Here is a 17,697-nt window from a genome sequence, read left to right as displayed (position 1 = left end):
TTGCTGAGAGATAGAAAAGTTTGACTTTTGTTGACTTGTGCTGGCTGCATAATGAGCTACTTAATATTCCAGATGGAGTCTTTTTCAGTTGTTTCTTAATGTCTGTGAATTTAGATCTTACTTTTTCTAACCATATCACATCGGCCAGTTCTTTGAAGTCACCTACCTGCATTTTTGTATGACGCTACTATAAATTTTAATTTCACCATTTGGATTTTTATTTTGACGACATCTTTCCATCTAGCTACAGTTAGATACTATCAATTCCCTTAATAAAAAGCCAGCTGTGAGGTATCCATGACCTTTACTTGGTCCCCTCTAATGAGACTATCAGAAAAGAAAGTGGCATTGCCCTGACAGTGTCTTTTAGTAATTTACCTTTTCTTTTTTGAATTTCTTAAAGCCCTTTCTTTAAAATCCATTGTAAAAACTGATCAGCGACCTATGAAAAGCCCATCAGCTTACAGTGACTACTTTCTTTATTAAGCAGGATATTGGCATTCCTCTAATAACTTGGCACTTTCTTGTTTTCTAGGCTTTTTCAACCTGTCTTTAGCTGGAATTTTGGTTGACCTGTGAATGGTCACAGCCTAGGAGAGGTCAGAGATTCTTCTCTGAGGAGGGAAGGGTAGAAATGGTGAGTGAGTCCACTGGTTACAGAAGGTCATTATTAAGGAGGTCACATGCCAGGCTGCTGAATAGATTAAGCCTGTGCATATTATTGGGGTGCTAAAAGTGCCATGCACACTGATTAAAGTGTCCCCACTTGGGGATTTAAGTTGTTTGCACATAGCGCAGTGGAGTCAAATCCATGCTCATGCCACCTGTTCATATTGCCGTGCTTTGGTTTGCTTTTCTTAGTGGGAGAGAAGGGGATGGAGTTACAAGAGTTATCCAGGGACTTGGGCATAGCCCTCTGTCTGTCACAATCAAGCTGCATCCCTTACCTGATGGCCTTGACACTTGTCCTTTGCTTAATAATCACTTGCTGGTCAAATGTATTACCAATATTATGGAAAAATAAAAAATCAACACAAAAATTTTTCAGAGCAAATCAAATAATCAGCCCACCCTCAAGTTTGGAGTACTACTTGCTTAGCTCTCTGATCTACATGTTTTTGGTTTCCTCCAAACTGGACATGTCCTTGAGCATATGTGTATGATGATAAGAATGTAAGTAGCAGGTTAGTGGAGCAAAACCTACACTGATAAATGAAATCCTAGGGCTGCTGTTTTTTGTTTTCAGTGTGAAAAACCATTAAACTATGGTAGAAATTGGGGATTTTGAAGAGTGGGGAAGTATTAATTGGGATGTGTCTGGAGACCAGATATGTGTTGGCTTTGGTGGGGGGTGCTCCTGGTGCACAAGGGTTGCTGATATGACACGACACAAAACCGTAAGATGGAAATGAAGAATAAAAGTGCGTGACTCTCTCGAGGACAATGAAGTCATGCTTGGCTTATTGTCGAGAATCTGTCACAGCAGATGAACTTGTCAGTGCCATTTTTCTTGTACAAAGGCAAAAGGGAAGGCAAAATCTGAGATACGGTATCTTCAATTGCCTGTGCCATGTGAGGATTGCACTGGATGAGAAGCCCTGCTTAGAGAGAAAAAAGGATTGAAAAGTCCTAAATGACACATGGTGTTGGAAGTCCCTGGAGGGGGCTCCCGTAGAAATCATGAGGGTCAGTAGTGAGGTTTGATTTCATTTAATTGCTTTATCAATGACATTGAAAAAGGAGTTCCCATCACCCTAATGAACTGTACGGAAAATGCAAAATTGGGAAATGTTCTTAATGTCAATGAGGAGTAAACCATAATAAAAATGATTCCAGAGAGGTAAGAAATACAGACAGGAAATAACAAAATGAGATTCAATTTGAAAGAAGGCAGAGCAATACATTGGGGGCGCATGAATCTCAAGCACTGTAGGATAGTCACCAGGAGACCAGGAGGCTCTCTGAGAAGGGGTTCTGAGCCGTAATGGAGGGGAATTAGATGTGCTGTGCAATGTGACACCATGGTGCAGCAGCTGGTGTTATTTCCCTCCACGTACAAATCAGCCTGGTGTCCCTGAGAAGGAAGGCGAGCGTGCCATTTGTACAGCACTGGTGAGACTCTAATGGGACCACACAGTCAGCTCTGAGAACCTCATTTCCAGAAAGATAGATTCAAATTTAAGAAGAAAGGCAAATGTGGTGAGGAAATGAGCCACAGCCTTTGGGGATAGGATTTGTTCTTTCAGTCGGAGAAGTCGTGCTTGGCCCAGTGAGGAAGGTGTATTTGAAAATAATATCAGCTAGTGCTAGGTGGATTCATTTATCCCTTCACTCAGTGCACATGTGTCTTAGTCCAATTTGGTTGCTATAACAAAATGCTTGAGACTGATACTTTATGAATAATAGATATCTATTTAGCTCATGGTTCTGGAGACTGGAAGTCCAAGAGCACAGTGCTGGCACTGGCTGAGGCCTTCTTGCTGCCTCTCAATGTGGTGGAAGACATCACATGGCAAGACTGAGCAAGCATGCCAGAGAGCTCACTCTTATAACAAAGCCATTCTTGTGATAACTCAATCCATGAAAGGACCTCCCACCTCTTAACACTGCTGCATCGGAACCAGGTTTCCAGCACCCAAACTTTTGGGGCACACATTCAAGCCATAGCAGCATGTGACTGAGTTTACTTACTCTGCACCTGGCTGTTGAAATAGTGGAAGCCTGCAAACACATGGATGGGTGCATCTGTGGGAGGTGACTAAACAGATAGGATGTCTGATGTGATTACAGTGGCAAAGATGCACACAGGACACCATGTGAACACAAGGAGGCCCTAAGGGGCAAAGGGAGGGGAATGGTGGAGCCAACTCTGGTGGTTTATGTGAGGGTGCTGTGGCTAACTAGGCAGACAGACACTGTGGATCATGTGGATGCTTGCACCCCAAATTAAGGAGTTTTTACTTGACTTAGTAGGCCAGTGTTCTCAATCTTGCCTGATGAAAGAATGACTGGGGCCATTGTTTGCCCACAGATTCTCAAGTCTCTGCCTAGAGGATTCTGGTTTCTTAGATCTGGGATGGTATCTGAATGAGTAATATACAGTCCAGGTGATCGTATCACTAGGTGGACTGGGGAGTCTGCTTTAGTGCTTTAGGCCTGGAAAGCTTTGAAGTATTTCAAATCTTTTGATCAACCCTTCATTTGTTTGCTGCCTGGGGTGTGGATTTGGGGTAAGTAGGCTAAGGGTAAGGAGGCAGAGTCCTTTGTAGCTGCACAGGCTTGAAATAATGGATGTTAAATTTGGTGGGAGGAATAGAAGGATAGTAAGTGGTCAAATGAGAAGTCTTTACTAACAGACCAGGTGTGGGACAGGGAGAGGGCTTTGGGATAAGCCCAGAGGTCTACTCAGTATCCATGTGTGGGGTGGAGCTGTGGCTGACAAAGGGATCACTAGAGGTGGTGTTGGTCCATAAGAGAGGTTGGGGGCTGAGAACAAGCAGCATGAGGTAGCTGGAGGCCGCCCAGCAGGGATGTACAGTAGGCTCATATACCTGTGGGTCTGAAGTTCCCTGTGCTCTTTCTTTTTTTTTATTTTGAGATAGTTCAGGCTGGCCCAGAACTCATCATCCTCCTGCCTCAGCTTCATGGGTGCTGGAATTACAGGTGTGTACCATTATGCCTGGTTCCCTTTGATCTTTCCAGTGTGAACTGATTTCTGAGTCAGGCAGGTGAAGGCTTATGGTTGAGTGAGATCCTCAAAGGACAGGGACCAAGACTGGAATCCTGGAAAACACCAACATCTGCGGCAGTGGTAGGAGATAAACTGTTTGGTGTCCACTATGCAGGCCTCTCTAGGCCAGCCCGTGGGCTCTCTGGAAAGGACATAGTGCTCTGGAAAAGGATCCCCTGGAGGGTGAGGGGCACCAGCTCTTTCTCAGGAGGCCAGAAGGCCTGTCTGGGAGACATGGAGAAAAACCTTGTTCCAGAGGGGAGGGGCTGTATTCACATTGGTCCCAGCAGCCTAGTGAGCCCTTTGTCCTCTGTTCCTATGACAGCCATGTCTAGGTGGCAGTGTCTTGCTCACTCATCATGAGCAGATAAGATGCAGGTGTGGGCCTCATTGCAGGTATTGCAAAGTAAGCCCTGTGCTACTGCAGGGCTGGTGGGAAGGGTCAAGTCCTATGTGCCATGTGCCATGTGCCCAGCACCATGGGGGTATAGCATGTTTGAGGTGGATGGCACAAGGAATTCAAGATGAAAATAAAAGGAGTCTGAGTAGAGGGTGGGGTCACTTCCAACAGGAGGCAAAAGTGCTCTCTCTGTCTCCAAGCTGGTAGCTTATTTTTGTTAGGGATGTTCAGGCTATTCTGATTTGGAATGAGTTTTGTACCTGGCAGAGTTTTGTTCCTTGGCATCTCTAGTAAAAAGATTCCCAGATTCTCTTGGTTCTAGGTACACTTAGGTTTTAAAAAAATATAATAACTCAACCAACCAAAAAAAAACAAAAAACCAAAACCAGCAAAAAGTTCAGCTTTTAAAGTAATTGAGTCCAACAATTTAATATAAGTATGTCTGTCCTAAAAACTGAGAGTATCATATGTCCTTAGAGACAGGGGCAATGTGTTCTTGTCCTCTTCATGGTTAGTTCCAAGATCACCTTTGAAATGAGGTAAAGGTTTCTTATTTAGAGGGCTGAAATCTTTCACATAAGTGAGAAATAAGATAGGTTAAGGATTCTTTATCTGAAATGTTTGGGAGTAGAAGTGTTTCAGATTTGGGAATTTTTGCATCTACTTCCCCATGAGACTCTAGCCTGAAATTCTGAAAAATGAATGCTTTGAATCAAAGTTTCAGAGCACTTCAGATTTGGATTTTCAGATTAGGGAGGCTCCAACTACATATAGCTGGTTGCAGTATATATTTTAAATCAATGATACTTTTCGAAGAAATGCACTTTGCCTCTGCAGATGTGATTGTGTGTGACCCCCGTCTGTCCTCCCCACTCTGTGGACTGGCTGCTTGCTGAGCATTAGACATGCAGTTTGTAAATCCAGCCACTGCCTTCCTGAGTGCCTTCTACTGGCTTGTCAGAGCTCCAGGTGCCCATCAATGACACGCAGGCTATGCGTCAGTGTTCTATTCCCCACTCTCTGTAGAAATTCCTATTCCTCCCTTTACCCCTTTGTCCTCTTCAACTTCGGGAGTCTCCCTGCCTTTGTGTCTTCTTTATCCTGCCTGGTGTTCCTTTAGCTCCTTGCATCACTCCTCTGGCCTGGTCATTGCCAGGAAATGTGGATTCTGTAGTGTGGCTCAGCAAGACAATGGCCTCTAGCCAGGGTTCGGGGTGGACAATCCCCTAAGCCTGGCTGCTTCTTCAGGTGTGGACAATAGAACCTCCAAAATGAGCCTCTGGTCAAAGCAAGATCCAGCCTCAGTTCTGTCACCACACACTATGGCTGTGGTGGAGAACTTGGAGACCCATCTGTTTGCAGGGCCCATCCTGAGGGCACTGCATGAGTGTGACAGTGACAGTTTTCAAGAGAGACATTGTCTTTCATTTTAGGCATCTGCTATGTGGGCTGGAACAGTTTTGATACTCAAGAACTCATGAAAAACGACTCCAAAGGCTTTTTAGCCCAGTTCTGTAACCTGCAACCTCAGAAATAGCCTAACATTGTGAGCTGAAATAAATCTGCACAGTTTTAGAGAGAGGCCTTCATCAGTAGTGAAATGCTAATAATAGCAGTAATCTGCCCACACTGTCTCCTGTAGTTTAATCAGTGTTTCACTCTAACCCCAAATAGCACATTTTAACAAGGTAAATTATTCTTTGATTTAAGATTATCTAAATCAAAGAAAACAAATGGAAAAACAAGTGGAAAACCTTTGTTACTCTAAAAGTTTCTAAGGGCAAAGATGAAATTAGAATATAATTTATCATCTGAATCTTTGACCCCAAATGTGAGAGGAAATTTAATAATTAGATGTAAAGTCAATATGACAGGGACCAGATTCTTTAGGTTTCAATGAAAGAAATCAACTAAATAATTCCTTTTTCTCTGGAGACATGGAACAGATAATTGGGAATGAGATTTGCTAAATGTTTAGTGCTTCTGCTTAATTAAGCAAGCACACCTCACAGTGTTTGCAGTGTCAACAGGTCCAGACACTCAGAGGAAACAAATTGACAACTGGGGTATAATTTATACACCACTCAGAAGCATTCTTCATTGTACCAACTCAAGCTAACTGCCAGTCTTGGAAGGATTTAGGTTAAAAACTTAAATTCACAAACATGTATAAAACTTCATTTTATGAGACTGTCACAGTTGTGCTCTGCCCAAGGTGAGGTGGAGAGGTCTGTTTTCTGTGTGCTACTGCCTCATGTCCGGAAGAGACAGGTATAGATTTCATGGACATTGAGATAGCAAATAAAATAAAAAGAGATTGTGAAAGGACCATACTAGCCCTTACAGGTGAGTGACACTGACATATGAGTAAAGGAGGAACAAGAATATAGTCCTGGAGCATATGAGAAGGTCACTTGGAGGTCGCGGGACTCTGCTTAGACCACAGGATGGCTTCAGCAGGTGGCGTTGAGCCCTCCATGTTAGATCAGGGTGACAGCCTGGGTGACATGCATAAGAGGCAGAAGAACCCACCAAGAACTCAGTGGGGGTGGGGGTATGTTTGAAGCAAGAGGAAGCAACCTGAGAGGACAGGCTGACAAGGGGGACCTGGCCAGAGACCTCATCCCTGGTGACTCTGCCAGATTTTTCTTCAGTGCACTTCAACTGTGACACACAGCATGGAGAGAGGGGCTCAATTTGGATGAAAGAATGAATGAATGACCTAACTCATTGGCAAAATGCCCAATTAAGATGACAACAAGGAATGGCAAGTGGTATACTGTATGTAGAGTGGTCAGTTACCAAGCCCTTGGCTTCAATATTCCCTAATCACTATTTGGGGACATCAAGAAGGCCTTTGTATTCTGTAGCTGGTTCCCTTTCAGAATGTGAACTTCCTTTCCAACAACCTTTCATCATGGGAAGGCTACTTAATAACTATTTTTTTCTTTGCTTTGTTTTTAGAATTTGACTTAAACTTGTGGCAATAGGAAAGAGTGGCTTAAAGTAAACAAAGCTGGAGACTTACTGGGTCTCATCAGCTTGCCTGTGCAGGTCACTTGGAGGTCCTCCTGACATATGGCTTTGTTTGAGCCCCAAGAGGAACTGCCTTTGACCTGGGTCTTGGAGAGGCAAAGGAGAAAGGAAGCAATAGGCCAGCTTCTGAGAGCAGAAACAGAGAAGGTCTCTGTGTCTCTTTGGACTTGCACTTGCTTGAGAATGCTGATCTAGTTATAAATAGTAGGCACACGGCTACATTTGGACAGTTTTTTCCTTGGGAAGCATCCCAGCCTTGAACAGGAACGGACAGTGAGCTGAGTATATTAAGTTTTGAATTTGGAGCAAAAGAGTTGACTCCTTTTTGTTTTATTTAAGATCTTTCTCTATCCTGCTTCCTATCACCATCCTCCTCTGATCACTTTACATGTTTCTCTCTCATCCATCTACATGATATGCTCCTTGAGGAAGCTAAGGCAGGGTGTGGTCTGCTCTCCTCCTGTGTATAAATTAGAAAGACCTCACACCAGTCATCAGAGCTTACTTTTGCTTTTTTTGCTTTCAACTGCAGAGAACCTAAGAGTCATTCTCTACTTAAGGATTTCTGCTTACCTCCTGTAGGAAGCTATAAAGAAACCATTTTATAACCATAAAATAAACCATTGCAGATACAAAGTGTGCAACTGCAAGGCTAGAACACTGTGGAGAAGCCAACTCTTTTGGCCTGGTGGGCTTGTGCATCCCCATGGCTCTTCAGGGTCCACGTGTGGAAAGGAAGCTGGGTGGGACGGGATCCCTCTCCCAGCCTCTTTCCAGACTTCCAGAATGTAACCCCATTTCCTTTGTGTGGCTTTGACCCTCCAGTATGATGTCACAATTATAATTTCATTCATTTATTTATTCAGTTTTTTTTAAATTTTGAAATGGGGTCTTGCTCTATTTCCCAGGCTGGCCTTGAGCAACCTGGGCTCATGTGATTCTCCTATCTCAGCTTCCTGAGCAACTGGGACCAACACCTTCCATGATCTACCTGTGTCTCATTTGTGCTCATCAAAGAGGTTATCCTTGAACTGCTCAAATGCATGACCAACCCAAACCCAGGCATTGGTAGAGCCTTCCTATTGAGTCCTACATCCTGCCCTGCGCTGGAGAGGAGGCTCTGGCCTGGGGGGTGATCATCACCAAAGAACCTCCTCTTCCACATTTCCCTGGACTCTGGTCTCATCTTTCTTCCCAAAGTCCATAAGGTAGGGCTTCTCCATGTGGGATCCTGGGAACTGAAGCCTAAGAATATCCTGAGAGGTGTCCCCCTAATCAGGCAGATTCTGAGCCACCCAAAAGCTGCCTCCCCCAGGGGCACTGCCTGGAAACCTTCATTTTAGCAAGTGTCTGATTCTCCTGCATCCTAAGTATTGCAGCTCTGTCCTTAGATGTCAAGTAAAGGCAACTCCTTGTAAGATGAAGATCTGCAGAATCCAGAAGGACATTCAGCCCAGCCTGACCAGCAGGAGAGATAGAAAGGCAAGGCTGGTCTCCCTACTCTGGTCTGTCTTTTCTGTGTCCTTGCCACTACTGCTCCTGTGACCTCCTTACTTCTCTCCATATGCCTGAGCCCTGTCCTCTGCCAAGTCCTGCTTTCTAAAAGACTTCTGTGTCAGAATATGCACCTGACAGTGGATGAAACCACTACAATTAAGCTACTTTAATTGTAGGATTCTTTGTTCAAAGAATTGAGGTGAACAGAGAGGAAGAAAATTTCAGAAGAAATGGGTCCTTCCCATGGTCTCTGAGAATCTTGGTTATCTCTCCCATGATTGCTGGGGTCAACCAGATAACAGGCATCAGCATCCTTGGTGAATGTAACCAGACCCCTCAGTGTGCTGAGGTATTGTTACAGGATCTTGTATGAACTCTTAGCCACCTCTGAAGCACAGAGTTTTCCCCACCAAGGGAAGTCAGTGGGGCTTTCTTTTCAAGTTAGGATCAAGGCTCTTGGGTTTTGCTCCTCTCTGAGGAATAGTTCACTGAGGGGACTTGACTAAGGTTCTTTCTTTATGACCTGTTTTCTCCAGACATGGACTGATAGAATCAGTTTGTCTGGGGAACTCTGAGTTACATTCTTCCTGCCTGTTTGATCCTGCGGCCACTTTCAGCCAACTCTGCCCACTGGGACAGTGACGTGGTAGACTTCACAACCTGTCCCTTCTTAGATGTCACCCCATTCTGCTCTCCCAGGGAGGACCCAGGTTGGCCAACAGCTCAGTCTTTTGGACAGTGGCCCAGCTGATGGAAGGACTGACAGCTCTGCTTACTGAGTGCCAGGTTCCAAGGAAATGAGCAGCAAGCAGTGGGTCAGGTGATGGCTTAACTTTTGAGCACTCTTTGTTCCTCTTCTCCATGTGAGCCCCAAGCTGACTGATCAGTGAGTGCAGGAGTCAAACAAATCCAAATCCTTTATTCTTGATAAAGCTGTATTCAGAAAGTGATTTGGAGCCAAGGTCATATTGGGATTCCTGTTCCTTGCACTACTCCCCCTCATAGCCCCTGGGTGCAGGGAGGAGGGAGAAAGGCAGAGGGTGGTCCCCTAAGAAGCAGGTCACACGCATAGCAGCTGGGGTGAGAAGACCTTACCAAGGGACCGCACAGTATTTGCCCCTTAGGGAGCCCAGCTTCCATCATGGCCCTACAAGACAACCCACTGGTGGCTGTGAGGAGGGCAGGACTTCCAGCTTCCCTGACTGGTGCTTAGAAGGACCAAAAACCTGGGCATGTAGGGCCCTTTGCTGCCTTTCCCTAATTGTCTGAGCAACCAGCTGAGTCACAGGGTGGGTGTGGGAAACTCAGTTCAAAGTAGATAGACTTACTGTCTCTTGTTAAAGAGGCTGTAGCCTTCTGGTGGCTGACCTCATGGGAAACGATTAGAAATGCTCTTCGATCAGGAGATCTGCATTTTATATCAGGAGGTCTTTGACTAACATTAGTGATCTTTGGTTGGAACATGTGCCCCGTTTTCCTTGGTCTAGAATTATTTTTGTGTGGTGGGAATCTAACCCAGAGCCTCATATATGCTAAGTATGTGCTTTACCACTGAACTATGCCCCCAGCCCTCAAAAAAATACTTTCTTAAAGCGTTTTCTTGTTTCTCAGCTGGTCCACCCTGCAGGGGCCTCTTCTGCTCAGTGCTGACAGGACAGGTTGACCAAGGTCAATTTGTATGAGTCAATTTGTATGAGCTCTGCTGTGGGGAAAGATGTGTTAATAAAAGAAGATTATTCTTTTATTGGATTGTTCGGGACAAAGCACTGGCTACCAGCCTGACCACATGCAACAACTCTGTTTCCTTACTGTCTGTGGACTCAGACACATAGTTTGACAATGTCTCAAATCCACTTGGAGATAGCAACAGATTAGCGGCTGAAACAAGATAGTTGCAGCAGAACCTTGGGAAAATTCCTGAAGCTTTGGCAGGGTCCCATATGAAGATTTTTCTTTCTCGTAGGAAGAGATAAGATTATGACTGGTATCACTAATCTTCTGACACCAAACAAAGTTGCTGTCTTTTCCCGTAAAATCTCACAGGAGGAAATGAGGAACTTCCACTAATCCCTTACTTAGAGCCCCATTAGTTTAGAACCCTGGTTTGTGAGATTTATCAAGATGTTTCCATAAATCAACAGTCCACAATTTCTGCCTCTGAAAGATGGTTGAAAGTGGTCTGCAGGTGTTGGCCTTAGTTGGTACAATAGCAGCTCATTCCAGTTGTAGAGACTTAGCCACAAGGATGGGGAACCCTTTCATGTTGACTATCTGGAGATTCATGCATGGAATTAGAGCAGTGAAGAAAGTAGACAGGAATCCTATTCCCACATCCTTGTGGGTAGAGATGCTTAGTAGGTCTTGGCATTGTTTGGAGCACTTCACACGGATTAACACACCTATTCTGTCATAGCCACTTATCATCATCCCCATTGTAAACTACGGCACCAGGAAATTCAACGGCTTACATGAGGTCCCATAACTAGCAACTGGCAACTTAGTGTTGCAAGCCAGGTGCCTGATGCACTTCATACTTCAAAGTACTTGTGACTCACCAGGATACTGGGGTTGAAAAGCAGCTCTGGTGAAAAGCGACTCTGGTTCAGTAGATCTTGGGTGGGGACTGTGCATTTGCACTCCTAACAAGCTCCCAGAAATGCTTCTGGTCCCTGGACCACACTGAAGTGATGAGGCTCTGGACTCTGATGGGTGCCTTTTACCTCCTGAATATTATGCTCATTACAAGGGGTGTTTATTACCCATTTCTGTGTTGTCTTTATCAGGACTTTGTGCAGTTGTCCTTGTTTAGGCTCAATTCGTTGGAGCCATGAAAACTCATTCAAGCCAATTAAGGAAAGGGGGAGTGGTTTAAGGCTGCAGAACTCATGGATTGTAATAATGGTAAGCAATAAATCAGGCTTCTTGGGATATGGAGCATGGTAGAGTTCAAGTTTCTTCCCTCCACCTTCATCTGTGCTGTTTTTCTCCTCTGCTTCATTCAGCACAATTGTTTTCAACATGGCTGCTTCACCCCAAAGTCCACCCAGTAGTTCAGACCCACTCAAGGCCACACACAATAGCCTTTTACATGCTCTCTTATTTTAAGTTCTCATAAGGAAATCTGATAAGTTGATCTGTCAGACAGGAGATTACAGGGCTCTGATTAGAGAATATTAAGCAGACAGGGGAAGCTGGGTTGATGGATAAATTGTCTGAATTATCTTAGGTGACATGCAAGACTAAGAATTCACTAACAGTTCATTCCTGGAGGTCCAGATTGCTTACTTTGTGTAAGGCAGTCAAAAAGAAATAGGCCACTCATTTATTCACCTACCACCTAACAGGAAATATGGTGGGGATACAGAAGCATAAGATATTACTACTGATTTTAAAGAATTTAGGTTCTCATGGGAAAGGAGTTGTCTGGTAATGTCAGACTAGCTAATAGCTGAGCAAAACCCTCCTTCTGAGGACAATTAGGAAAGCTGAAAGAAAAAATTATTTGCATTTCTGCTTTCTGAATTACATAGCTATATTTCACAAATACATCTGTATTACATAATTGTGCAATTATATATATATATAAATTATTTTTAGATAGGTTAATAGATTCTAGAAACAAAGCAGTGATGTAGTCCAATTGTCAGAGACTTTGAACTCTAAGTAATTTAACCACACTTAAGCATGTGCTGTTTGAGAGACTTTGAAATCAGTGACAGCCAGGATGTTTGGGAGAAAAAATGAGTTTTTGACATTTCTAACAGCGAGATAGAAACTGGGCAGGGGTGTGATAAATACTACAAGTTTCCCATTGGAGATCCCTGAAGGACCAAAGCTTCTGAAGAGAAAGGGAAAACAAGAAACAAGTTTAGAAAACTAAAACCCAATCTCTAAATAGTTCAACCCTGACTGGATTAAGGTGACCATCAACCTTCTCTAATTTCCTACCAGGAAACTACAATTTTGTCTAGTGTTCTAATGATTTTCCACCTAACAATGTCACCATTCAGTTAGGAAAAAAGTATCAGACATACCAAAAGACAAGACAGAAAGGAAAGCAGATGACAGAAACAAGTCTGTGGATGATGCAGGTGTGAAAGTTATCAGCCATGGCCATTAAAATTTTGTTATTAATATGGCTAGGAAATTGGATGACAACCTGGAGAAATCCATTAGAAGACTGGGGTATAAAAACAGAATTAAACAGATAATGTAACACTGAAAGATGCAACAAATGAAAATAAAAACTTAATAGCAGGGCTTTGTAACAGGTTAGACACAGATGAAGAGAACATCAGTAATCTAGAAGACAGATCAATAGAAAATATCCAGTGCAGTGTCCATAAAGACAAAAGGACAGAAAATTCATATCCATGGCAATAATAATTCAAAAATTTGTGGGAAGTGCAGTAATTGAAATTCCAGGCCATCTTTGCTATATGCTTTCACTTCATATTGATTCTATCTACATTCCAACTACATTTTTTTTTAAATTCCAGTCCTAGATTCTCTTGTCTAGGGTTCTCCAATTTGATAGCTGCTGATCATGTGGTTATTTAAGTTTAAATTAATTAAAATTAAATTTAATTGCAAATTCAGTTCCTTAGTTAGACTAGCTACATTTCAAATCACATGTGGCCAGTGCTACTCTATTTGACTGTGCAGCAAGAGAACACTTCCATCATCCTAGACAGTTACATTTAACAATAGTCTCATTCCCTGGTGTTTTTGTCAGTTTAATTTTTAGATTTTTACCTGTGACAAATGTCACACCCCTGTGCAAGCAACCTCTCTATGGTTCCCTTTCCCTTCGAGGTTTTACAATAGTGTAATTCAATTCTTTTTCCTGCCTCTTGAGAGCAAGCACAGTAAATCTAGTGATCAACTACCAACTGAAAGAAGACTAATATAGGCTGGGCACGGTGGCTTGAGCCTGTTGTCATAGCTACTTAGGAGATAGAAATTGGGAGAATTGCAGTATGAGGCTGGTTCAGGCAAAAAAGTTTGGGGGACCCTATCTCAACCAATGGCTGGGTCCAGTGGAACATGCCTGTCGTCTCAGCTCGTGGAGAAGCACAAATAGGAGGGTGGTGGTACAGTCTGGCCCAGGCATAAAGTGAGACCCTATTTCAAAAATAATGAAGACAAAAAGGGCTGGTGGAGTGGCTCAAGTGGTAGATTACCTGCCTAGCAAGTACGAGACCCTGAGTTCAGTACTGCTCCACCCAAAAGAAGACAAAACAATCTCAGAGTCAGGGACCTGTTGCTCTGTAAGGCTGTCTTGCATGGAGAATGGGGCTGTGGGGACTGACACAAGTCATCATAGGGCTCCAAACTCCTCTATCTAGGAATAGTTTGGCAATATTCCCCAGTTCAGAAAGACCACTAGAATGGGATAGCTGTGTTTTGCTCTTAAACTCCCTAGGAGGAAGCTTTATTTTGCAAATATATAGACCAAGTGGGGTTTTTATTGAACTGTATCCCAGTTTTGCTGTTTATGGGCTTTTAAACACAGACAACTTACTTCCCTCTCCTGGGCACCAAGTTTCTCAGCTGTTGGATGTCGTCGTACCACTTCTCCTTGATGTGTGGTTTTGCCAGTGTGAAAATTACTTCACAAATTTAAGTATTGTAGGTACCCTGTGGCATTATTTGGGGGTACACTGAAAACTATAGTACTTCATGCTGGGCTCTCTCTTTTGTCTTCTAGTGATTTCCCTCAAAGCTTCTGAAGACTCGTCCTTTGAGAAAAAGAAAGAGACCTGGGCATTTTTTGAAGGTAAGCCTGGCATGTTTCCTTATTATAAGATGCAGCCTCACTTTTAGACAATAGGAAAGGAATGGAAAAAGAAGAGAGGACTCTAGTTTCTTAGTTTTGTCATAACAAGTAGTTTTCTTGGCCTAACCTTATTCACGAGTACAATGCGCCTTCTTGGTGGTCTCAATCTACAGCTTTGGAAAAGGCAGAGGTTAAAGCACCGACCTGTATCATTTCTGTTTGTCTGCTTTTGTTTTGCTCCAGAATCCCCACTCCTGGGCCATATTAGGGAGGGGCCTGCAAGTGATCTAAAAATAAAAAGTATATCTACTGTGACCACCTTTAATTTGGGGTCACTTACGGGATTTTGGGGTTCTAGAAGGAGTTGAAAACCTTAAGCAAGCGGTTTGCAACCTATGTTAGAATCATTCCAGAATGTTAGCAGCACTGAAACCTGGACCAAATCTTTAGAAGTGTGGTTTAGTTGGAACTTGTTAGCAGCTCCCCGGATGCCTCCAGCATACAGCCAGCTAGGAAGCACAGCCTGAGAAGTGGTTCCCACAGTGTGGCCCTGAGCAGCCACAGCTGCCATCATAGCACCTGGGAGCTGGAAACAAGTGCAGGCTGTCAGGCCCTGCCCTTGCTTACAGAGTCACAGCTCCGGAGGTGGCACCCTGCAATGTGAGTTTTAACAAGGTAGACCTCTGGGTGACTCTAATGCATAAACTCAAGTTTGAGTGTTAGAGTAAGTGTTCTCATCAGGTGTTGTTTTGCTCCTTCAGGGGACATTGGCTGAAATCTGGAGGCATTTTTGAGTGCCGTGACTGTGGAGGGTACCACTGGCATCTAGTAGGTAGAGGCCAGGGATGCTGCTAAACATCTTACCCTGCCCAGCACAGTGACTGATCAAAGAATTCTGACCTAAGTTCAAGGGGGCTGAGGTTGCACAGCCCTGCTTTGCAGAAAGGAAAGTTTACAGAAATTATTATCAGAATGTGACTGAGGATTGGGACCAGGAGCAATGGCCACGTGTACTTTGTAAGTTCTCAGGCAGAGCCTTTGATCTAGGGAAGATTGGTTAATGTTAAAGGAGGTCAGGAAGTTCAGAAGGATTATGTTGAGTCTTGAAGAAAGATGACAGCCAAAAGACTCTAAGGAGAGGCATGTGCCTTGGGGCCTCCCATCATCCCTTGTGAAGGGGTGTGGGGGGAGAGGCGGCAGCAGAAGGCAAGCAGGCCTTAGGACCTCTCTCAGTAGCTGTTATAAAGCAGTGCACAGAGTCACCTTCTTTCTAATTGTGAACATCTTTTGACAACTGTAAAGAGTAAGTCACTCGCTTTGTTAGGAGTTATTGTTTAGTTTTACATTCATAAGTAGCTCATTTTTCAGATTGGATTTTACTCCAGAAGTGATTCTTTGTATTCCCTGACTTTTCTTCTGCACCATTCACAGCTTTTCATTATCTGATTACTTTTACATAGCAAATGAATATCCAGGTCCCTCCCTCTGTGTCTTATTTTGCTTTCCCTTGGGCAGAGACAAAAAAGATGTTTATTCCCCATGGAGTGAAGCAAAAAAAAAAAGCAAGGTTTTCCCTCCTCATTGCAATTTAGTAATACTGAGGCAAGCTAGCTGATGTTTATGCAAGTTTCTGGAGCTGCCCTATGACCTGGCACTGTGATGTGGGTGGTTATGGAGATGGCTTGGGGGGTCCCTGAGGCAGGTCACTGGGGGATGTGCCAGAGGGAGCCCTGTGTGACATCTACCCTCTGGGGAGACCCAGGGCCCTACCTCTGAGGTTCTGATTATCACATTAGAAAGGGATGAAAGAATGTGCACTTTCTCAAGGTCCAAGGTGGGTTTGATGCAAGAGGTCTGAAGACCATACGGTACAAAAAATAAGACCTTATACATTTGGAAGAACGGTAGCATTTAGTCCTGAAATATCCTCCATCTGGCAGCAGAATCTCTAAAACACAACATAGTTAACAACATTTTATAAATCCCATGCAGCCACAGAAATATCAGCATTACCACAACATCTTTCTCTTGTGAAACTTGTAGCCCAGCATCCTCTCAATGGAGGCAGTCATGGCCCTTCAACATCTCGGAATGCATCATGCCCGCCCCAGAGCTGCGGGTTCCAAGCCTTCTTTTCCTATGATTTCGGCAGCGGCAGCATCGGTGTGTTTTGCTTTTCTAACTGGCCACAGCTTTGGAGAGGTCAAGGGTACAGTTGAAACTCCCTGGCGCAAGATTCCAGGCCTTTTGGCCTTTTGTCCCTGGATGGGAGCGCTTCAGTGTGGGTTGCTGACAGATATCCATCCTCCTGGGGCTTAGCTCGGCCTGGCTATGTGCCGGATGAACAAAACAAGCATTGATTGTCAGCCTCCTCTTGAAGAGACGCTGGAGTGAGTTAAAATCCCTCAGGTATTGGGCAGGCATTTGGCCCTGAGAGAAATGGTATTACAGGTTGCATTAAAAAACAGCAGACACAAGTTTTATTGCCACAACTGCCAAGTTTGCCCTGGAAATGTAGAATACTCACCCTGGCTTTCTTGATCCAGTGGTTGTGGGGGTGGTGGAAGCAGGACAACTCCTTGACTCCCCTGTATTAAAGCAGGGCTGAATACCCTTGCTGGGTTGCCAGGCAACAGGTGCTGGCGGCCTTGCCCAAGCTGGATAGAGCAGTCTGAGAGTGGGCTGGAACTGGCATTCCACATTGTCACCCTGTGTCGGCCTCCCTGTGGTGTGCATAGCTACTGCAGCCTGATGGCCCCACCATCTGCTTCAGGGAGGCCTGGGCATTTTCTGCAGTTAGTCTAAAAATGGCAATGGTGCCTTTGGAAGTACAGTGGCAAAAGATAAAACTGCAAATGGATTCAGAGACTATACTCACAGAGTTTACTGTTGAGTGTCCAGGTATAGGTGGCATTTTATTTGATTTAATTTATTTTTTGCCCTGCTGGGACCAAATCAGGGGGCTCGCACGTGCTGGGTATATACTCTGTCACTGAGTTAGAACACAACCCCAGCCCTATGGTATTTTAAAAGCTAATTCCAGATTTGGTTAAGTGCAAATGCTTTGTTAAATTTGAGTCCAAGGTTTAGTTTCAGTCTTTGGGAAAGTATTGTTTGGTCAGGTCTGACTTTTGGAACTCTTGAGTCAACATTTCTAATTAGAGAGATTTTTACATAAACAGTTAAAGGACAAGTGGGAAGACAGGATAGCATCAGGCTGCATTCCAGCCTGAGAACAGTCCCCAGGATATGTGC

At 44.0% G+C, this 17,697-nt stretch overlaps 1 protein-coding gene across 9 annotated transcripts in view; it reads left to right on the top strand.

Moving 5' to 3' along the window:
• Nucleotides 1-17,697, top strand: part of Vstm4 (V-set and transmembrane domain containing 4) — a 123,210-nt gene that overhangs the window by 18,542 nt on the left and 86,971 nt on the right. For all 9 annotated transcript variants that reach the window (XR_012449786.1, XR_012449788.1, XR_012449787.1 and 6 more), the window contains exon 3: nt 14,374-14,442. Coding sequence is in view for 6 of the 9 variants with exons in the window: in XM_074079393.1 (XP_073935494.1) it covers nt 14,374-14,442 (69 nt within the window). In the remaining 3 variants the exon portion in view is untranslated. The remainder of the gene's footprint in view (nt 1-14,373; nt 14,443-17,697) is intronic.

This window comes from Castor canadensis, chromosome 7 (assembly GCF_047511655.1).
Source record: "Castor canadensis chromosome 7, mCasCan1.hap1v2, whole genome shotgun sequence".
In the NCBI taxonomy this organism is placed as follows: domain Eukaryota; kingdom Metazoa; phylum Chordata; class Mammalia; order Rodentia; family Castoridae; genus Castor; species Castor canadensis.
This window is presented reverse-complemented; position numbering and strand designations above follow the sequence as displayed.